Source organism: Chrysochloris asiatica, unplaced genomic scaffold (assembly GCF_000296735.1).
Source record: "Chrysochloris asiatica unplaced genomic scaffold, ChrAsi1.0 scaffold00271, whole genome shotgun sequence".
Classification (NCBI taxonomy): Eukaryota; Metazoa; Chordata; class Mammalia; order Afrosoricida; family Chrysochloridae; genus Chrysochloris; species Chrysochloris asiatica.
Genome location: NW_006408789.1, coordinates 2,674,871 through 2,698,251, shown reverse-complemented (window position 1 = coordinate 2,698,251; position 23,381 = coordinate 2,674,871). Strand labels below are relative to the sequence as shown.

Below are 23,381 nucleotides of genomic sequence, written 5' to 3'. Positions count from 1 at the left end.
TCATGGTAACCCACAGGTGGAAGTCTTGTATCTAACTCACCTTGACAGACCTAAAAGGTCTGAGACAGACTAGCAAATGGCTGAAGGACGTGCCATGGAGAAATGAATGTTTGGTATGTTTTTCAGGGGGTGAGTCTAGAATGAGACTCTGGCCCATATGTGAGTCATGAGAGAAAAGAAAGAGCACTGATCTAGGGACATCTGAGGTTGGCCTAGAAAACTCTTTGGAGGAAGAACAGATCTTAGCAAGGAAGAGTTTACAAAGATGCCTAGAGGCTGATGAGGAAAAGGTAAAAAGTCAGAGGAGAGGCTTAGCGGTGTATCCAGGGGACTCCAAGCAGTCAGCTGCTAACTGAAGTGGGTTTTAATCCACCAGCGACTCTGCAGGAGAAAAGACCCGGTGATCTGCTCCCATAAAGATTCCCAAACCAATGCCATCGAGTCAGTTCCCACTCAGTTTCTGAGACTGTAAATCTTTATGGGATTGGAACAGCGTCATCTTTCCCAATGTGGAGCCACTGGTGGGCTTGAACTGGCAAATTTGTAGTTAGCACACCAGTGCTTATCTACAGACACCAGGACTCCGTCCCATAAAAATACAGCCTAGAAAACCAGATGGGGCCGTTTTACTCTTCCTATAGGGTCATTATGGATGCAAATGGAATTAATGCACTTAACAAGGACAAGAAACTCCAACAGGAGGCCCTGCAATGGGGAGGGGCATGTCTCAGAAGAGTGAGAGATGAAGCCAATGAGAAATGTCAGCCAGCTTGTGAGAGTTAGTAAGTAAAGCACTGAGACCCTTCTTACCCACCTTCTGTAAACTCCAGCCCACAGCTGTAGAAGCTGTCATTGGCAAGTTGAGGTGGGAGAAGAGAAATGAAGTGAGGGAAGAGAAAAGGAGACGCTGTTTCTCTCTCTCCACTTGGGCTTCCTACTCATGTCTGAGCGGAGGTAAGAACAAAGCCTTTAAAGGAAGTTCCCAGTCTGGGTTATTTAACAGGTCTGATTGATTCCATTCGGGAATTGAGATTGTTCTGCAAGTGATAGTGACGGCTAAGGCCTTTGATGATCTCAGCAGTCAGATCAGAGAATCCCAAGGCCCTGCCCTAAACGTATCTTCCAGAGAAGAAATAGCGAGCGCCATTGCAGAGTTTAAAGGAGGTTGGTTCTGCCTCACAGCCACCCTGCATAGGTTTCTGAGGAACAGCGGCTGGTGAGTTTGAACCTCTGACCAAGGTTGGTTCAAACCAACCTTGCCGTCCAGTGCTTATCCTAGAGTGCCACACCAGGACTCCTTAAAGAAGTTATTATTGCTGTTAAGTGCCAATGTGTCCGTTCCAACTCATAGCGACCTTGTATAACGTTTCCTAGGAGTGGCTGGTGAGTTTGAACTCTCGACTTTTCAGTTCAAATTGACCTTGAGGTTGAGTGCTTATCTTACGGTGCCACACCAAGACTTCACAATTATGAGTTAAGTGCCGTCAAGTCAGTTCTGACTCATAGTTACTCTGTATAAGGTTTCCACGGAGTGGCTGGTGACTTGACCCACCAACCTTGCAGTTCAAACGGCTTTGCAGTCTGGTGCATTAACCCATAGCACCACAAAAGTTATATTTGAAATGAAGTTGCTTTACTATAAATTGTAAAAGTAATTCTTGTTTTAAAGCAATGGTTGCATCAGAGAAAAACCTGTGTGAATGTTTCCTTGGGAAAATGAAAGCAGGGTTTTGGCAGCCTGCTTGGTAATTCTGAGTAGGTCCTATTAAGTGCTGTTAAGTCAGCTCCAACTCATACTAATGACCCTTTACAGGGTTTCTGAGGAGTAGCTGGTAGTTTTGAATCACCATCGTATGGTTCAAAGCAACTCTGAGGTCCAGTGCTTATCCTACAGTGCTACACCAGGACTCCTGAGTAGATCTAGCCCCTCTTTTAGAATGTGATCCAGTCATTCCCTGGATTCTGGGGGAAACAACTACTTTAGCATCCTATGTTAATTGCAATGCTCGCATTTTACCTTTCCCTACCACTTAAAATGTGTGGTAGCTCTTACCCAGTGATTTGTTGTTGTTGTTTAAGAAAGTAGTATCCACAAATAAACCTTTGGACCTGGCTTCCATGGTTGGTCTTTTGTGGTTTTGACCCTTAATGCACGCATGAGGAGATTTTTCTGTTGAATGGATGTCCTTCTGTCTTCACACTTTTTTAATGAAATCTTGTTTTATGTGTAGTTTATAGAAGCCGACTTAAGGCAGAAGCTGGAGCATGCCAAAGAAATAACGGAAGTCGCTAAAGGAACCCTGAAAGATTTCACTGTTCAGACCACACAAGTGGAGAGATTCATTAATGACAGAATCTCCTGGCTGACAAAGCTGGAAGAGTCATTGGTGAACTGTGCGCAAAGTGAGACCTGTGAGGGGTTGAAGAAAGTAAAGGTAGGCAGTGAATGCTTGTTAAATCTTTCCACTTAAATGTCGGTATTCATTCTCTTTTGTGATGAATGTCCTCACCTGTAATTACCCACATTTACAGCAGACCACAGAATTCAGAGCAGGGTGAGACAGGTGAATGAATGCAGGTGGTAAGAATTCAAGGGTGACTCATTTGCTAACAAAACATGGGGTCGCTTAGGGCTAAAGCACAGGTCATACGCATTCATATTCTTTTGGTAAAAGCTGTAGTGCCTTTTGAAGGAGCCCTGGTGGCACAGTGGATAAGCACTGGATGCTAACCTAAAGGGTCTGTGATTCAAACCCACCAGCTTCAGGTACAAGAGAATGATGATTCCGTAATGATTCCGTAATGATTGGCAGTCTTGGAAACCCTAAGGGGCACCTCTACCCTGTCACATAGGGTCACTAGGAGTTGAAATCAACTTGACAGCAATGGGTTTCGGTCTTTTTAGGTTATGGATGGACTACTTGAATTTCCATGAAGTTTTAAACTTGAATTCCAAGTAATCTTCTATTACTTATTTATTGGTTGCTATGACTGCTTTCATCTAGAGAAGGATCTATTAAGCAGAAGCAGCTGAGACAATGGTCCAGTTTCAAATTGTCCATATTCATACTTGGTGTTTCTGATGGTGGCTGGTGGTGGCTGTGTGCCGTGGAGTCGGTTCCGACTCATAGCAACCCTGTACAGGGTTTCCGAGGCTGTAAATCTTTACAGGAGAACGCCTCATCTTTCTCCCGCAAAACAGCTGGTAGTTTCGAACTGCTGACCTTGTGGTTCGAATCCCGATCCATAACCACTACGCTACCAGAGCTCCTTCTGATAACTAACCCTAAAGGACTTTTCAACACATGAAGTTTGCTCTCTGTGTTTTCTTACTATACTTTAATGCAAGGACACACTTTTTAAAAAAAAGCTTTTATTGTGAATTAAGTGATATTTACATGGAGAACATCAGTTTTATACTCATCCTATCGTATTTAATTTCATTGCAATGATTGCACTCTCTTCTGTGCATCATTATTCAACAGTATTTGCTTCTATTTCATCTTTTTTTTTATTTTGAATATACACAAAAACACTCAGGGATATATAATCATTGAAACAACCAAAGGACACTTTCTGCAAGCCTGCCTCCTGGCTGCCAGCACACAGCCTTTCTCTTCCATGACTCTAGAGTCCTCAGCTGCTTTCTCTTTTCATGTCCTCATCTCTGCCTCCATCTCTGGTGTCGCTGCTTCTCTGGAAAAGGTTCCACATGCTGCTCGTGCTCTTCTCCCTTGGTGGTCCTAGGATCCTCTGTTCTTGGAATGTAACATCAACTACGTCCCCCTTTTTGTTTCAAAACTTCTACCTTTACAGTTGTGACAATCACAATTAGTCGTGATAATAATCATAAGAATCTTATCCCCATCTCCTCTTCATCAGACCAAGGATACACATTTTCAAATTAACTACTGACCTTATTGTTGTGGGCTGTGGACCCTGAAAACAAAGCCCACTGAAGAATGTACAGTGAGGAAGTTACTCTATTAATAGTTTCTAATCCTGGGGTGGCGCTGTGGGCTAATGCGTCAGACTGCAAAGTTGTTTGAACTGCAAGGTCTGTGGTTCAAGCTTATCAGCTGCTCCTTGGAAACCCTATATGGGGGCTCTGGGTTGGAATAGACTCGATGGCACTTAACAACAACAACAACCATCAGGTCATCAAACCTAAGGGAAAAGGCTAGAGTTCACAGGACCTGTTCAATTTTCTTGAGGTCCTAGACCTCAAGTCCTATAACTCAAACCCTAGCCACCTTTCAATACCTAATTATAGTTGTTCCCTATAAAAACATGAAGCACCAACCATACCTCCCATAGCCCTCTCTACTCAGCCAGCTTTGATAATTCATTGCAGTGATCACACAGAACTCAGGTACCATACTGAGTTATGAGGTTTATTAGGGCAGTTAACAGGTTGAACAATACAGGGTCAGAAATTCTCAGGTTACATTTGTTCTAGTCAGCTACTGTTAAATGCCCACAGGACACACACCACTCCACCATTAGTCCCTCAACTCTAGCTCCATGGGCCAGCAAACCTAGCTCTAGGAGGCACCCCACTCTATAAGCAAGCCTCCTGCCCAGCCCCTCAGCTTTACTTGCTCTGTGGGCTGGGAAGATCACGGCTTTGTCTCCTGCTCTGGTTCTTGGTTCTGTGCCTCTGATGTCACAACTCTCTGCCCCTGGGTCAAGGATGTTGAGTGGGAAGCCATCTTCAGGGTCCACAGGACAGGCTCCACTCCTGGTTCTGGTTCTTTGATAGTAATGACATCCCTCCTCCTGTTTCTGAGATGGTTCATTTACTATCCATTCTAGAGTTTCAAGTTTTGACAATTACAGTTAGCTCTGTAACATCTACAGCTGAATCCTGTCATTCTGTCGGTATCTTCTCCCACTTCCTCTCACCTAGACCCTGGAGGGCAGAAATATTGTTTTATGGGAGTTACAGACTAGGGCTAGAAAAGACATTAGATAATTCACTACACCAGATTCCCAAAGAGAATCAAGCAGAATTCTGAAAGAATCAGTGCAGATCTATCACACATACTCAAAAATGCCCACAAAAACTCAAGAGTGGGATTCAAAATGGCATTAATCTCATCCTAAAACAGACAAAGGAGTTCTGGTAGCGTAGTGGTTACGAATCGGGCTGCAAACCTCAAGGTCAGCAGTTCGAAACTACCAGCTGTTCCATGGGAGGAAGATGAGGCGTTCTGCTCCTGTAAAGATTTACAGCCTCGGAAACCCTGTACAGGGTCGCTATGAGTCAGATCCGACTCCACGGCACACAGCCACCACCAAAATAGACAAACCACAGTAGAGTAAATGGAATATTTCTCTTAAATGTGATGGCTGTCCTTCATTGTGTATGTTTCTTCCTTAGGATATGCAAAAAGAACTTCAAAGTCAACAAAGCAACATCAGCTCCACCCAGGAAGATCTGAATAACTTATGCCGCAAATATCACTTGGCAGAATTGGAGAACTTGGGGAGTGCACTGACCGCTTTGATAAAGAAACATGAAGCTGTAAGCCAGTTGTGCTCCAAAACACAGATCAATCTTCAGGATTCTCTGGAAAAACACTTCCATGGTGAGTTCTGACAGGGCTTAGCTTGTAGATGATTTGTTTATATGAGAGAGAAACTCCAAAGCAAATGCTGCTTGGAAACTGCCAGCAAATACAGTTTGAGAAAACCTTCCAGTTAGATGTTGTTTCAAATTCATATTTGCTGTGAGATGTGGCTGTGATAGTAATGTTGAGCAGACGCTCTCTGGTCTTCGCCAGAGGATTCCGCCATTTTGGTGATTCTGAACTTCATTTGAGTTTCCCACATGTGTGGAGAATTAGTTCCAATATCTAAGTGGTCAGCAGTTAATGTCCCGATGACGATTGAAGGTTTTTATGCCAAGATGAAGTCACACAGTAAATTGGTATGTTAGTAGAGGCCATAAAACTGATAACCACAAAAACTGATAACCCACAAAACTTGCAGTAATCTGTTCCCGACTCCACTTCCCACCTGTCGTGTTTGCACGTTATGAGTACTGGGTAAAGAGCAGAGCATTTTCCTCCCATTACCATAAAAATTGCTTTCACACCATCCCCAGAACATTTCTCCCTTATACTTTCACACAGTGTGGGAATTCATAGTCTAGACCAAAAGAAAGGAGCATAATGGGAAATCAGACATTCTAGAAATATGACATTTCTGTTGAGGCATCTGTGTGTGATCATTCTTCAGTTCTTTACAATCATGCTCATAAGTCATGCTGTGTATAATTTTCTAAATGATTATATTCTTTCTGGAATACATTTAAGGCCAGACAAGCTGGGCTGATGGCGAGAGTCATTCACTGTAGTAACAGTGGAAGGTCAGTTAGTTTTTCAAATTTATTCTTGATTGTTGTTATTTTCAAAGAATCCATGCAAGAATTCCAAGATTGGTTTTCTGAAGTAAAGACAGCAGCTAAAGACTCATCAGATAGGACTGGCGACAGCAAAGTTCTGGAGGCGAAACTCCATGATCTTCAGGTATGGAAATTGATAGTTCTTCTTCTTCTTCCCTGAACTGCACTCAAGCGTCTTCAGGTCTGAGTGGAATTCTCTCGTTTGCAGATCTTATTTTACTCAGTCTTCTCTTATATCCTGGCAGAAATAGGCTTTCTGAGTCAGGAGGAGACAGGCAATACTCAAGTAGGCTGAGAACATAAGTTAGAACTAGAATGTTTCTAGTTCCCTTTCCATTACCTCTCAACCTATTGAGCATCCTTTGGAATTCATTCAAAAATTAAATTTAACTTTTATAGCAATGTTATTGTTTTTAAGTGCTGTCGAGTCGTTTTTGACCCATAGTGACCCTGTATAGGGTTTCCAAGGAGCGACTGGTGAGCTTGAATGACCAACCTTGTGGTTCAAAGGACTTTGTAGTCCAGCGCATTAGCCCACAGTGCCACACCAGGACTCAAAAAAAAAAACAACCCAGACTCCTACCACCCCTAGGATCCTCAGGTGGTCTCCCATCTACCATCCCTAGGATCCTCAGGAGGTCTCCCATCTACCACCCCTAGGATCCTCAGGTGGTGTCCCATCTACCACCCCTAGGATCCTCAGGAGGTCTCCCATCTACCACCCCTAGGATCCTCAGGAGGTCTCCCATCCAAGTCATAGCTGGGCAGGACCATGCTTAGCTTATGAGATAAGAAGACATCAGGCACATTCAGGGAGCAATAAAAGCATGAAAAAAAGTAGATTTTATATCATTCTTACAGAGGAGTTTTAAATAAAAGGGTAAAACATGATTTGTGGTTTTTAAAATCATCTAAATTTGGCGATATTATATATTCCAATTAAAATAGGTATTGCAGGTTTTATAGGGTTCATGACTCTGAAAAATGTATGAATTCATGAAGAAAAAGGCAATTGTGAAGCAGAGTTAAGAAGTGATTCACAGAAGACTAGATTCAAACACAGTTTTGGCCAAGCCTTGGAAATGGCTAATTTGAATCTAGCAAAAAAAAAAGTTTTGTAAAATATGTATATTTTTTTAAATGAATGAGAACCATGAGGATTCTGTGGCCTAATGAATATAGACAATTATGTAGACAGCATGAAATTACAAGTCAGAGTAGGATTATCAGAAGATATGATGAATTCAGATAGAGCATTTTTTTCTTTTAAGGTCAAGATAGGTCCTGGTGTGGCACTGTGGAATAAGCACTCAACTGCTAACCACAGGGTTGGCAGTTCAAGCCCAGAAGCCACCCCTCAGAAACCCTATGCAGGGTCGCGATGGTTCGGAATCAACTCGATGGCACAACAGTAACAACAGTGTCTAAGATGCCAGTGGGACTTCATGAGGAAAGGTCTGAAGGAGAATCGTGAATGGTATTCCTGAAGTTCAGGGAAATGGCCGGGTTAACACTGGAGTCTTGGGCTTCTTTGGCTTTGTTGAGCCTCTTTGGCTTTGTAGAGGCACAGAACCCACAAGAAGGGACCAGAAAACAAAAATGTGTGAAGAGAAGATCAGAGAAGTTGGTAAGACTGGAGGCCCTTAAACGGAAAGAGGAATGCCATCTTCAGTGTTGACAAGGTGGAGTTTGAGCCAGTTGGAGACAGTGAGACTGATAGGAGATGGGGAGGAAGACTTGGATGGCGTGCCCTCTTCTTGCCATTGACATTGTTCAGTTTGTCCTCAGTGGTTCTCATGAAAAGCTGACACATTCCCCAGTTATGAGCTATGATGATCTCAAACTGTCTACGTCATTCCTCCGCCAGCCATGTTATAAAGACTTTCCCCCTTTGGGCTTTGTTTTTCGTCTCTTGTTTTATTTCCCATCTCAGCTAGGAATTTTAATTGATCATCTCATGTACCAAGTCTCTAAAACATAACAAGAATTTTGTATTACTCTTATTTCTCTAAACAGAACATTCTGGACACAGTCGGTGATGGGCAGAGCAAGCTTGATGCCGTGACTCAAGAGGGACAGACTCTGTACGCATATTTGTCTAAACAAATTGTCAGTAGCATTCAGGAACACATTACAAAGGCTAATGAAGAATTTCAGGCATTTCTGAAGCAATGCCTCAAAGACAAACAGGCTCTTCAAGACTGTGCTTTAGAACGTGGGAGGTAAGTGGTTTGGACAAACAGATTTATCTCGTACGCTGTCTTCAAAGATTTTGAGATAAGTTGTTGTTGTTGTTAAGTGCCGTCGAGTTGGTTCCGACCCATAGCGACCCTGTACAGGGTTTCCGAGGGTGTAAATCTTGACGGGAGGAGAAAGCCTCATCTTTCTCCCGCGGAGCGGCTGGTAGTTTCGAACCGCTGACCTTAAGGTTTGCAGCCCGATTCGTAACTACTATGCTACCAGAGCTCCTTAAGTTGTTTAAGTTGTTGTTAGATGCTGTCAAATAGGTTCTAACTCATTGCAGCCCCATCTACAGCAGAACGAAACATCGCCTGGTACTGTACTAGCCTCATTTGTTATACAACTTCTATCTTTACAAGCCCTTTTGTTTTCTTTTCTGATTTTTGTTTTTTAAACTTTTTATTGTGAATTGAGTGAAGGTTTACAGAACAGATCGTCAGTTTTACAGTCAACGGATCATAGACTTTGCTTCATTACATGGTTACAATCCCCTCCATGCACCAACAGTTACCAGCATTTACCTCTACTCACTTGAACCACTGCATTCCTCCCTGTGTCCCCCGCCACCCCCATCGTTCCTCTGCCAACCTCTCTATGTTTGTATATTGCCTGCCCCATCATGAATGTCAATGCATGTCTACCTTCTAACATGTGAATCATTTCCTTCCCCCCTCATAAAATCATAGATTTTCTTTTATCAAGAACTGCTCCCTTTATATTTTGATGTACAAAAAAGCCCACACAGGAATATGTAATAATTTAAATAACCAAAGGGCATACACATTCTGGAAGACAGCCTCCTGGCCTCCAGCACACAGCCTTTCTCTTTCCATAAGCCTCGAGTCCTCAGCTGCTCAGTCTCTCCATTCTACCACCTCTGCCTCCATCTCTGGTGCTGCTACTTCTCTGATTAGGGTCCCATGTTCTGTTTATGCTCTTCCTTCTTGATGGTCCTAGGGTCCTCTGTTCCTGGAATGTAAGATTAACTACTCCCCTCTTTTGTTACACAACTTCTACCTTTACAGTTGTGACAATTGCAATTTGTCATGAGAACAATTACTATTGAATCAAAGGAATCCTGTCTCCATCTCCTTTCACCAGACCCATCTAGACATGATGAAAACTATGCAGTGGTGATTCTAACTTCCTCTGCAAACTGTGAAACTAAACTCCCTCCTGAAAACTTGTAAGCCAGCCACTTTGTGCCTTTATAGTGACTGAAAGCCTTGTGAATTGCAATGGAATACTACCAGACATACTGCTGGAAGATGGGTCCTTCAGGTCAGAAGGCACTCAAAATTTAACTGGGAAAGAGCTGCCTCCTCAAAGTAGAATTGGCTTTAATGGTGTGAATGGAGCCATTTGGGGGACTTTCATTTGCTGATGTAGTACAACCCAAATAAGAAACAACTGGAAACATACGTTAATAATCAAGAACATGGAATGTACAAATATGAATCTAGGAAAATTAGAAGTTATCAAATACGAAATAGAATAAATAAAGATCAATGTTTTAGGTATTAGTTAACTAAACTGGACTGGTATTGGCCATTTTGAATGAGATAATTATATGTTTTACTATACTGACATGACAAAGTGAAGAGTCATTTTCAAAAAGAATATTTCAAGAACTATCTTAAAGTGCAATGCTGCCTGTGATAGGATAATAGCCACATGCCTACAAAGAAAACCAGGTAATACCACTATTATTTAAATGTATGCATCAAGTACTGAAGCTAATCATGATGAAATTGAAGAATTCTACCAACTTTTTCAGTCTTAAATAGAACAAACACGCAATCAAGATGAATTGATGATTGGTGATTGAAATGCAAAAGCTAGAATCAAAGAGGAAGGATATGGTTTTAGTAATAGAAATGATGCTGGAGATCCAATGATTGAATGTCCTAGGAATTGCAATACCAATGACAATTCATTGTAAGTACTTTTTATCAACATAAAAGGCATTGTACTTGAACCTCAATAGATAGAACACACAAGAATCAAATAGACCACTTCTCTGGAAAGAGATTATAGAGAAGTTCAGTATCAGCCAAAATAAAACCAGGAGCAGACTGTGGCACAGACCATCAATTGCTCACATTCAAGTTCAGGCTGAAGTGGTAGAAAACTAAAATAAGTCCACATGAGCCAAAATTTGACTTACAACATATCCCACCTGAATTATGAGGCCATCTCAAGAACAGATTCGATGCATCTAACACTACTGACCAAAGACCAGAGGATTTGTAGGATGACATCAAGAACATCTTCTGTGAAGGAAACAAAGTATTATAAAGGCAAGGATAAAAGAAAAGAACAAAGTGAATGTCAGAAAAGACTCTAAAACTTAGTCTTGAACATAGAGAAACTAAAACACCTATAAGAAATGATGAAGGAAAAGAGCTGAACAGAAAATTTCAAATGGTAACTTTAGAAGACAAAGTAAAGCATTTATAATAAAATGTGCAAAGACCTGAAGTTAGAAAACAAAAAGGGAAAAACAAAGCATTTCTCAAGTTGAAAGAACTGAAAAAAAAAACACACACAAAAAAGATTACACTTCTGATTAAGATACAGAAAGATTCTCTGGGCAAAATATTGAATGAGGAAGGAAGCATCAACTGAAGAGTACCAAAGTCACTATAGGAAAAAGACTCAATGTACAACCATTTCAAGAAATACCAAATAATCAAGAACCACTGATTTTGAAGGGAAAGGTCTAATCTGCAGTGAAGGCATTGGTGAAAAGCCGCTAGGAATAGATGAAGCACAAATTGAAATGCTTCAACCAGCTGATGCAGCAACTGGAGGCACTCACTTCTGTAGAACAAGCTATTTGGAAGATAGCCACCTTGCCAACCATTTGGAAAATATCCATATTTGTGCCCATTCCAAAAAAAGGTGACTCAACGGAATGTAGAAATCATCTAACAATATCATTAATATCACATGCAAGCAAGATTTTGCTGAAGATATTTCAAAAATAATGGCAAAAGTACATGGACGGGGGAGCAAATCTTTACAGCGAGGATCATTCCCACACCCTCCATACTCAGAGTAGACAGGGATGGACAACTTGGACATTGGCTACCCAAAAATGGGGGGGGGGGCTTACAAAGGCAAGAAGTGACTGGCTTACAAGCTTTCAAGAGGGAGGCTAGATCCAGAGGGCGTGGAGGAAGGTAGACTCTCTGCTGAGTAGTATCCAATCTGTCTGGGCGGGGCAAATGAAAGGAGATGGGGATAGGTCCCTTGTGGTACAATAGTGAATAATTGTTATCAGGACTGATTGTTAGGGTTAGAAATGTAAAGGTGGACGTTTTGTAGCAAAAGGAGGGGAGTGATTGACTTTGCAGTCTAGGAGTGGAGGTCCCATCAAGGGAGAAGAGCAGAGAACGGGACCCTACCCAGAGAAGCAGTGATGCCAGAGATGGAGGCAGAGACGACGACATGGAGAGATGGAGAAGCTGGGGACTCTAGATCCAGAGAGGGAGAGAGGCTGTGTGCTGACGACCAGGGGATAGAAGGGCAGGCTTGCAGGTTATACCCTTTGGTTGGTTGATGATGCATGGAGGGGCTTGTAACCATGGCAATGAAACTATATAGGATAGGATGAATGTAAAGCTAATGTTCTGCCATGTAAACTATCATATAATTCACAATAAAACATTAAAAAAAGAAAAAGTACATGGACAGGGAACTGCCAGAAATTCAAGTAGGATTCAGAAGAGGATGTAGAATGAAGGATATCCTTCCTGATGACAGATATATCTTGGCTAAAAGCAGAGGACAACAGAAAAATGTTTACCTGTGCTTTATTAACTGTGTGGATCATGACAAGCTATGGACAACACTGCAGAGAACAAGTATTCCAGAACACTTACTTGTGCTCACAGGAACCTGTATATAGACCAAGAGACAGTAGTTAGAACAGAACAAGGGGACACTGAATGGTTTAAAATCAGGAAATGTGTGTGCCAGGTTTATACCTTTTCTCTATACTTAATCACTTTGTATGCTGAGCACAAAGTCTAGGAAGCTGGATTATATAAAAAAGAACATGGCATCAAGATTGGAGGAAGACTCATTAACAGCCTGAGACATGCAGATTACAACCTTGTTCTGGAAGTGAAGAGGTCTGGAAGTACTTAACTGATGTAAGTCAAAGACCACAGTCTTCGCTATGGATTTCACCACATTGTAAAAAAAAAAACCACAGTGATGCAACCCCTACTGAAACACTGCACATGAATGAACCAATAAATACTATCATGGTCAATGGAGAAAAGATTAAGTTGTTGAAGTTATCAAAGACTTCATTTTACTTGGATCCACCGTCAACACTCATAGCAGCAGCAATCAAGAAACCAAATGATATTAAGGGCATATCCACAAAACCAGCAGCCAACATTACTCTCAGTGGAGAGAAACTGAGTATCCACTTTGTTAAAAGGAACCAGACAAGGATGTTCATTAGCATCACTGTTATTCAATATTGAGCTAGAAGTCTTAGTCAAAGCCATAAGGCAAAAAAGGGAAATTAAAAGTATGCAAATTGGTGAAGAAGTAGTAAAACTCTGTTTGCAGATGGTATGGGTCTTATACTGAGAAAATCCCCAAGACTCAGCAAGAAGATTATTGAAATTCATTGAAAGATTCAACAAAGTGTCAGGGTCTGAGATCAACATGAAAAAAACAGGATTCCTTTACATTCATAAAGAGAGTTCTGATAAAGGATGTCAGGAAAACAATGACATTTACAGTAGTCACCCAAAAGATGAAATATTTAATAATAAGTTAATTTAAAAACAAAATATTTATATAAAGAAAACTACAAAACACTACTTCAAGAAACCAAAGGAGACCTATAAAAATGGAAGAATTTTCCAAGCGTATGGTTAGGAGGATTTAACATTGTGAAAATGTCAGAACTACACAAAATGAACTATAAAGTACAATCCCAATCCAGATTCAAATACCATCCTTTCATGAGATGGAAAAACTAATCATTAACTTTATAGGGAAAGGAAAGATATCCCATATAACAAAAGCATTACTAAAAAAGAAGAAAGTAGGAGACCTTTCACTTCCCTGATTTCAAAACCCCATAACCACAGTTAATCAAAACAGCCTGGTAATGGAACAATGAAAGGTACATAGATCAGTGAAACAGAACTGAGAACCTAGTAGGAAATCCATCCACATTCAGTCTATTAATCTTTGACAAAGGGCCAAAAGACATTAAATGGGGAAGAGAAAGAAGAATTTGAAATAAGATCCATATCTCACACCATATACTAAAATGAACTCAATGTGGATTATAAGGTAAAACCTAGCACTATAAAGATCATTGGTGAAAAAATGGAAACCAACTTTAGGGTTCTGATCCATGGTGTAAATACGCTGAAAAACACAAAACAGTAGAAGGCAAAATTGATAACTAGGACTTCCTAAAAATGAGAAACTGTTGTGTTGTTAGGTGCTGCTGAGATGGTTCTGATTCACAGTGACCTTAGGCACAAACAGAACAGTGAATGAAACAATGCCTCGTCCTGTGCCAGGCTCATAATCACTGTTAAGCTTGAGGCCAGTGCTGTTGCCGCTGTGTCAATGCATCTCATTGAGGGGCTCCCTCTTTTTTGCTGACCCTCCACTTTACCAAACATCATGTCCTTCTCCAAGGACTGGTCCCTCCTGATAAATATATCCAAGGTATGAGAGAGGAAACCTGATCACCTTGGCTTCTAAGGAGCATTCTGGCAGAACTTCTACACAGATCTATTTGTTCTTCTGGCAATTCATGGCACTTTTAATATTCTTCTCTAGTACCGTAACTCAAATGCATCAATTCTTCTATGATCTTCCTTATTCATTTTCCAAATTTCACAAGAATATGAGACTATTGAAAATACCATGGCTTGTTCAGGTACACCTTTGTCCTCAAACTGATATCATTGCTCTTCAACACTTTAAAGAGGTCTTGTGCAGCAGATTTGCTTAATGCAATAAGTTGTTTGATTTCTTAGTTGTTGTCTGTATGAATGTTGGTAATGGATCAAGCAGAATCAAATTTTTGTCAACTTCAATCTTTTCTCCACTTATCATGATATTATTTATTGATCCAGGATTTTTGTTTTCTTTACACTGAAGTGTAACCCATACTGAAGGCTTTGGTCTTTGATCATCAGTAAATATTTTAAGTTCTCTTCGCTTTCAGCAAGCAAGGTTGTATCATCTGCAAATCACAGATTGTTAATGAGTCTTACTCCAATCCTGATGCCATGTTCTTTTCATGTAATCCAGCATCTCAGATTATATTATAAACACACAGATTGAATAAGTACGGTGAAAGAATACAACCTTGTTGCACACCTTTCCTGATTTTAAACAATTCTGTGTACACTTGTTCTGTTTGAACAACTGCCTCTATTTCTGTGTACAGGTTCCTCATGAGCACAATTGAGTGTTCACTAATACTCATTCTCCACAATATATTGTTCATACCTTGTCATGATCCATGCATTCAAAATCCTTTGCATAGTTAATAAAGCAGTTAATCTCTGCTTTTCAGTCAATATCCATCTGATGTCAGCAATGATGTACCTCATTCCACATCCTCATCTGAATCTGGCTTGAACCTCTGGTAGCTCACTATCAATGTATGGTTGCCATTTTTGAATTATCTTTAGCAAAATGTTCATGCATGTGATATTAATGATATTGTCAGATGACTTTTGCATTCTTCTGGCTCTTCTCTCTTTAGAATTGGTACAGCTATCAGTTGGCCAGGTAGCTGTCTTCCAAATTTCTTGGCATAGATGAATGAGTGTTTCCAGTGCTGCGTCAGTTTGTGGAAAGATTTCAATTTGTATTTTATCAATACCCAGAGCCTTTGATCTTTGCCCAGTCCTTCAGTGCACCTTGGACTTCTTCCTTCAGTATTATTGGTGCTTGATCATATGATACCGCTTGAAATGGTTGAACATTGATAATTTCTTTTTGGTACTGTATATTCCTTCCATCTTCCTTTGATGTTTTCTGTATCATTCAGTATTTAGTCCAAATAATCCTTCAGGCTTGAATTTTTTCCTCAGTTCTTTCAACTTGAGAAATGCTGAGTGTGTTCTTTCCTTTTGGATATTCATCTGATGAGGTCTATAAGTATAGTCATTTTTTTATGTTGTTTAAAAGAGGTGTTTGCAATGAACAAGTCATTGGTCTTGCAAAATTCTGTCATGTGATCTCCAGCATCATTTCTATCACCAATGCCATATTTTCCAACTAGTGACTCTTCTTCTTTGTTCCCAGTCTCTGAATTCTAATCACCAGTAATTATCAATACATCTTGATTTCTTGTTTGATGAATTTCAGACTGAAGAAGTTCGTGGAATTAATCAGTCTCATCATTGGCTTTAGTGGTTGGTGCATAAATTTGAATAATAGTTGTATTACTGGTCTACCTTGTAGTGTATGGCTAGTATCCTCTCATAAACAGCATCATTATACATCAAGACAGATCTTGAAATTTTTGATGATTAATGTGATGACATTCTTTTCAATTTATCATTATGGGTATAGTCAACCATGTAATTGTCAGATTCAGAGTGGCCAATGACAGTTCATTACTGCCCACTGATGGCTAGGATACCAATCATTATGCTTTCCATTTCAATTTTGACAACTTCCCTTTTTCCTGGATTCATACTACATACATTCCATGTTCTGATTTTTAATGGATGTTTATAACTGCTTCTCCTCATTTTGAGTTGTTACCCATCAGCAAATGAAGGTTCCAAAAGCTTACTCCTTTCATGTCATTATGGTCAACTCTACTTTGAGGAGGCAGCTCTTCCCAGCTGTATTTTGAGTGTCTTCCAACCTGAGGGGCTCATCTTTGAGCACAACATTGTGGTGTTATTCATATATTCCAATATTCAATATTTTGCTGCTACCTGACAGTGTTCCGCTGCTCTTCATTGTTTCCAGTGTTTAAATATTCAGAAGTAGTTCGCCTCTTCTTCTTCGCAGTCTGTCTTTGTCTGGAAGTGTAGCTGAAACCTGTCCACCTTGGGTGATGCTGCCAGCATTCAAAATACCGGTGGCATAGCTTCCAGCATCATCAGAACAGCACACAAGCCACCACAGTGTGACAGACTGACAGACGAGTGGAGGAAATGATCTAATGAAAAGTGGGCAGATACATTACCAAAGAAGACATTCAGGCAGCCAGCAAACATGTGAAGAAATGCTCACAATTATCAGCATTGTTGTTAATGTCATCAAGTCGGTTTTGACTCACAGTGACCCTGTATAGGGATTCCGAGGAGTAGCTGGTAAACTTAAACTACTGACCTTGTGGTTCAAACCAACCTTGCAATCCAGTACATTAGCTTACAATACCACACCAGGACTCCGTACTTTTATGCACATCCTTCAAACCAGAGTTGAACCAGTGACCTAAGGATGCCCCAACGTGTGTTGTCTATATTCCTCCACTCTACCAGCTAAGCTATTGAAGGGTGTTTGAGATAAACTCTGGGATATGCCTTTCAAGAAAAGGAGGCCCATTAGGGAGATGCAAATCAAAACAACAATGAAAGATCTCACTCGAGCATTAATAGCACCAGTGGGCTCAAACATAGCCGTTATGAGGCTGACACGGGACTGGGCAGTGTTTCGTTAAATTGTGCATAGGGTTGCTATGAGTTGGAACCCACTGAACAGCATCTAACAACAATAATAGCATAGTAATCAATGTCTCAGAGTCTTAAGTTATGTGGCCTTATTTCTGTATAGAAAAAAGAAAGAAATTTTATCTCCTAGTAATTATAAACCGCACGTATAAATGCAATTAGTATTTGTCTCTTGGACGAACACAATATATTAGAACTTTGCTACTCCGTCTTCTTGATGACCCAAACCCATTTTTCATGTCTCCTTCTGCTGAGATGAAGTCATAGTAAAAAACACCTTTTGAATTTCTGTGGCTCCAGAGTTCTATCAGGAATGCAAAACTGATGATGATCTGCTCTATAAACCTTCACCCAATTTATACTAAAATGTTAAAAACAAACAAACAAAAACACTGTTGTTACAAAATCATAGAAACCTTTATTAAACAAAAGTATCAAAGTGTGAAAACAAAATATTTCTATCAGTTAGATGTGGCAACAGTTGTTTTTAAGTACCATGGAGTCAGTTCCAACTCATAGTGAGGGTACACTGCACAGGGTTTCCGAAGCTGTAAATTTTTATGGGAGCAGAAAGTCTCATCTTTCTCCCATGGAATGGCTTGTAGTTTCGAACTGTTGACCTTGAGGTTAGCAACCCTATTTGTAACACTACAGTGGTGACTATAAAATGAGACAGAACTGAAGTCATTGCTCTGGATGGCCAGAAGGTGTCAGTATAATCAAAGTGACTTCTCAGTCGTAGTCTGAGTTGCCTGAGTCTGGTCTGTTTTTTGGAGAACTTGCATTGTTTTCAAAATCTACAGTTCTTAAGTTTTATTTAAATGTCTTTAAAATACAAAGACACGAGGACAAACTTCTCTTCTTTTCTCTGTGCTTCCATTCCTTCATTAACCATTGGTCCCCATCCAAATACCTTTGTAGTACAAAATGTTCCCTGCACACTGACATGAGAATATAATCTTTATAGTGATTGCCAGGTGTGCTTACCACTGAATCAGTTCAGCAAGATGAGGAGTTTTGTGTTCTTGTGTTTTTTTTCTCCTTTAAGCTCAAAATAAATTACCACGATTTGTCATTTTGCAATTGAAATAAGAGATCATTTGAATAGGACTTTTATAGAACTTGGAAATTCAGGAGCCCTTAATTGCTATATAAAAGTCACTGTGAGTTGGTTGGTTGGTTGTTGGTTATGTGCCATGGAGTCAGTTCCAACTCAGAGAAACCTCTTATTATAAGTACAGAAGGAATCTGCTAAGGCATTTTTTTCTTTTCTTTAGTTTTGAGGATCAACACAGGAATCTGAACTTATGGATCCATGAGATGGAAGAGAGATTACAGACAGAAAATTTAGGCGAGAAAAAGCAACACATTCCCGAGAAGAAAAATGAAGTCCATAAAGTTGAAATGTTTTTGGGAGAACTACTGGCTGCAAGGTATGATGTGGGAATGGAATAGGTCTTTTCCTTGCGGCTAGTTTTTTTTTTTTTTTTTTTTCTGATTGGTTCTTTGGTTGTTAGGATTGATGGTTGGGTGGTTGACGGTTGATGGTGGTGGTATGTTCTTGTGGCTGGATGGCTGTAGCACACTAACAAGAAACTGTATTTCCGATAGCAGTGTGGTATCTGGACAGAGCACAGGGAAGTGAGTAAAGAACTGACTTGTGTCCTGGGTCCACCTCCCTTTGCTTCGTAAATTGGGCAGGCCACTCATTTACTCTATTTCATTATTTTAGTCTTTTAACATTATTTAAATAGTAAGTATTTCCTCCCAGGGATTATTTTGAGGATCTACTAACATAATGTGAAGCTGTTATGAAGACTTTCTTTTTGTTAACAGTGCCTGGATGAATTGGCCCCTGACTTACGGAAAATCCATGTACAAAGGGATTGGATTGGTGTGGTCCATGCTGTTTTCATTGGCTGATTTTTTCAGAAATAGCCAGGCCTTTCTTCCTACTCTGACTTAGTCCAAATGTTCTGTTGAACCCTGTTTACCATCATAGCAACATGCAAGGTCTCCACTCACCAAGGAGTGGCAGCTGGGCTTATGGTGGGTTGGCTGGGACTTGTATCTCAGTCTTCTGTATGTAAGATGAGAACTCTCCCACTGAACCATGGTTGTCAACACTATGAAGAAAGGAAGATCACAGAATCACAGGGATTGTAAGGGTACTCTTCATTTCCAAAATAAAAACTATAGATCCCCTTAATTTCTATATCTTCATCACATATGTCAGTCCCTAGATCTATTTCCAACCCTCCCCACCTCAATCATTTTCCTCATGAAAGAAAAGATATTGTCATTAATTATCATCATTCTTGTTGTATCTCATCTCCAGTGAAGGATTGATTTCCTCATTGCTTCCACATGAAGAAAACGTTTTCTGGCTCCTTCCTAAGTCAGGTTCTCTGGTCAAGCACACCACTACCTACAGTGGGTCGCTCTCTGGTATTTTCCATCACTTCCTGCCTCCCTGGCAGATGGAGCACTTTCCACTAGGGAATTGTACCTTGGGCTCCTGGAATGACCTCTTAAGGAGGGGTTGCATGGGCCTGTGGTGCTGGAGAGGATAGCACCCAATGTACTCGATTAGATAACTCAGCCAGCCTGATACAGTAAACTGAAAATGGCTACATGAACTCACTCTCATTCCATTTTCTACTGAGTCCTCTCTTTTGTTCAAACATGCCCTTTATTCTTTGTCTTAAAATATATATTTGCAAAGGAACAAACAAAACCCCAACTACACCTCCGAGATATTGTGGGTTCAGTTCCAGATCACCACATTAAGGCAAGTCACACAAATTTGCAGTTAAATGTTTGCATGATACTGTGGTCTGTTAAAGGAGCCCTGTAGTGTAGTGGCTTGCAAGCTGGTCTACTAACCGCAGGGTCTCAATAGTTTGAATCTACCAGTTGCTCCTCAGGAGAAAAATGATACCTTTCTGCTCCCATGAAGATTTACAGCCTTGGAACCCCGATACAGGGTCACTATGATTTGTAACTGACTGATGGCACTTAACAATAAAAATCATAATTCTAATTATTTATATGACTTTCAGAAAATCACATTGAACTGTAGTTTACTTTTAAAAATCTTGGCCCTTGTTGTCGCTGTTAAATGTCATTGAATCGATTTTTGACTCATGCACCACTGCATAGTGTTTCCAAGGATGTAAATCTTTGCAGCAGCAGAAATCCTCATCTTTCTCTCGAGGAGTGGTTGACCTTGTGCTTATCTTCTAGACCCGCCAGCTCCTCAGTCAGACACAATACAACAGGACTGCAGTCTTTCTCTTTTCCATCTGGACTTTTAAAGTGACTTTTTGTACTTGCCTTATATTGCTTCTTCTGATGTTGTCTCAACTTCCCTTTGTTTCTGCTTCTCTGGCCATCATTACACTAACTGTGCATTCAAGAAAGTAGCATTTATTCCGTTTCTTACCAAATTCAACATCTATCTTTAATTCTCATAGTTTTTCTGATAGGTGCAGCATTTTGACAGTGACAATCTTGCAGCCCATCCTGAAATTTAATACCACTTCATCTCAGCAGTTATTTGGAGGATCCACAAGATAATGTGAAGCTGATAGGAAGAATTTCTTATAGTGGCAGAAGGATGAGTTGGCCCCTAACTTGTAGAGACCTCAGTGATGGAACCATAGTGAGCCTACTGTTCTCACTGTTTCTGGTCTTCTATGGTCGAATGCTAAGAGATCTTAGGTGTGTTTGCCTCATGTGCTTTCCCCAAACTGGCTATGTTTCCTTACAATCGCCATCGTGGTGCTGATCTCCCAAGTTCTCAAGCTAAGTCCCTGGTTTCTCCCTTGCCACTCATTCTTCCCAGCCCAGAGAAGACAATCCTCTCAAAATATCAATCTTCTTTCACTAAGATTGGACATCAGGATAAAAATTAATTGCCAGTTAACCCTTTGATAACTATAGGTCTACGCTACATAAAATGACAGCTCTGCTTGGAACCAAATGATTCATTGTATATATTCTTGGGCTTACTCTTCCGTGTCCATGAAACAATAGCTCTCTATCCTTCCGTCCCCCAGTCTCTGATAACATGGAATCTATTATTGTCCTGGCCAGCATCTTTAGAGGTGTCAACCTTCAGCGTTGGTCTGGTGAGTCTCCAAAAGTAGCACTTCTCTGAACCCCAAAATGCCGGACTGAAGCCATGTTTGTTTCCCTTAGAGAGTCTCTGGACAAGCTCTCCCAGAGAGGGCTGCTTCTCAGTGAAGAAGGCCATGGCGCTGGGAAGGAAGGGCGCCAATGCTCCCAGCTCCTCACCAGCTACCAGAACATGCTCAGAACGACCAAAGAGAATCTCCGAAGCTGCCAGGTGGCCCTCCAGGAGCATGAGACCCTGGAAGAAGCTCTGCAGAGCATGTGGTCCTGGGGGAAAGACATCCAAGACAGACTGGCCTGCGCAGAGAGCACGATTGGAAACAAAGACACCTTGGAAAAGCGCCTCTTACAAGTGCAGGTATGTGGGCCAGCAGCTAGATACTCCTAGTGCTGTTGGAGAAGCCCTGGACTGGTAACCACAAGTTCAGAAGTTCAAATCCACTTGCTGCACCTTGGGTAAAAGATGAGGCTATCTGCTGTCCTAAAGGTTTACAATCTAGGAAATCCTATACAGGGCCACTGTGAGTTGGAATTAACCTGATGGCAGTAGGTTTGATTTTTGTTTTATGTTGGAGAACCCTGATGATACAGTGGTTAAGTGCTAAGCAGCTAACCGAAACATTGACAGTGGGACTCCAGTAGCTGCTCTGCAGGAGACAGATGTGCCGTCTACTTCTTTCAAGATTCTTGTTAGTGCTATCAAGTCAGTTCAGACTCATAGCAACTCTGTATAGGATTTCTGGGAAGCAGCTGGTGAGTTTGAACTGCTGATCTTGTGGTTCACAGCCCAGCTCCAACCCTACAGCACCACACCAGGAGTCCTCTGTAAAGACCAAGTCTTGAAAACTCTATGTGCTGGATAGTAAACCACAAGGTTGGTGGTTCAAGCTCACCAGCTGCTCCTCGGAAACCCTATACAGGGTCACTTTGGGTCAGGACCTACTTGACGGCACTTCACAACAACAGCAAGTGGGGTCACTCTGAGTTGGAATGAACTCAGCAGCTGTGAATTTTTTGTGTAAAATGAAGAGGACCAAAATATTAAGAAAGTTTTTACTTGGTGTTAAGATAATAGATTACTTTTCATTTCCTTTCTTGCCTCTTGGAGTCTTCCAGATATCACATGTTGTTGCTGTTGTTACATGTCACAGAGTTGGCTATGACTCATAGTGACCCTGTATAAGGAGTGACCCCGTATAAGGTTTCCAAGAAGCTGCATGTGGGTTTGAACCTCTGACATTGTGATTAGCCGTCAAGTGCTTATCCTACAGCACCACATCACTCTGCACTGAATTTGTACAATCTTACAGTTAAGAAACAATAAAAACAAACAAAGGAAAATATTATTTACAAACATCTGATTTCTGTTTCTTCGACTATGATTCGTCCTTCCTAGGAAATTCTGCTGATGAAAGGTGAGGGTGAAGTCAGGTTGAATATGGCCGTGGGCAAAGGTGAACAGGTCTTGAGAAGCAGCAACAAAGAAGGCCAGAAGGTGATTGAGTCTCAGCTGCAGGCCCTGAGAGACATGTGGACAAACATCATGAGCTCCTCAGTCCAGACTCAGAGGTAATAGGCCTGGTGTGCATGTTGATTCACCTACATCCAGCCCGAGGCTTAGGACAGTGATGGACATGTGGCGAGGGTCTCCTGTAGGCGCCTCACCAGCATGTGACTCTAGCCAATTGTAGATGTATCTCTGCCTCCATGAAGATTCTATTTCCCAAAAGGGCAAAGACTAGTTACGTTTGCTTGCTTACTTTACTTATTTTCTTTTAATACATATTGTTGTTGTTGTTGTTAAGTGCCGTGGAGTCAGTTCCTACCCATAGCGACCCTGTATGGGGTTTCCAAGGGTGTAAATCTTTACGGGAGTAGAAAGCTTCATCATATATATA

At 40.9% G+C, this 23,381-nt stretch overlaps 1 protein-coding gene across 1 annotated transcript in view; it reads left to right on the top strand.

Moving 5' to 3' along the window:
- Nucleotides 1-23,381, top strand: part of SYNE1 (spectrin repeat containing, nuclear envelope 1) — a 554,350-nt gene that overhangs the window by 201,125 nt on the left and 329,844 nt on the right. Inside the window, exons 44-50 of the mRNA XM_006874353.1 lie at nucleotides 2,232-2,435; nucleotides 5,384-5,591; nucleotides 6,421-6,533; nucleotides 8,426-8,631; nucleotides 18,624-18,779; nucleotides 21,550-21,841; nucleotides 22,880-23,052. Of these exons, the coding sequence (XP_006874415.1) occupies nucleotides 2,232-2,435; nucleotides 5,384-5,591; nucleotides 6,421-6,533; nucleotides 8,426-8,631; nucleotides 18,624-18,779; nucleotides 21,550-21,841; nucleotides 22,880-23,052 (1,352 nt within the window). The remainder of the gene's footprint in view (nucleotides 1-2,231; nucleotides 2,436-5,383; nucleotides 5,592-6,420; nucleotides 6,534-8,425; nucleotides 8,632-18,623; nucleotides 18,780-21,549; nucleotides 21,842-22,879; nucleotides 23,053-23,381) is intronic.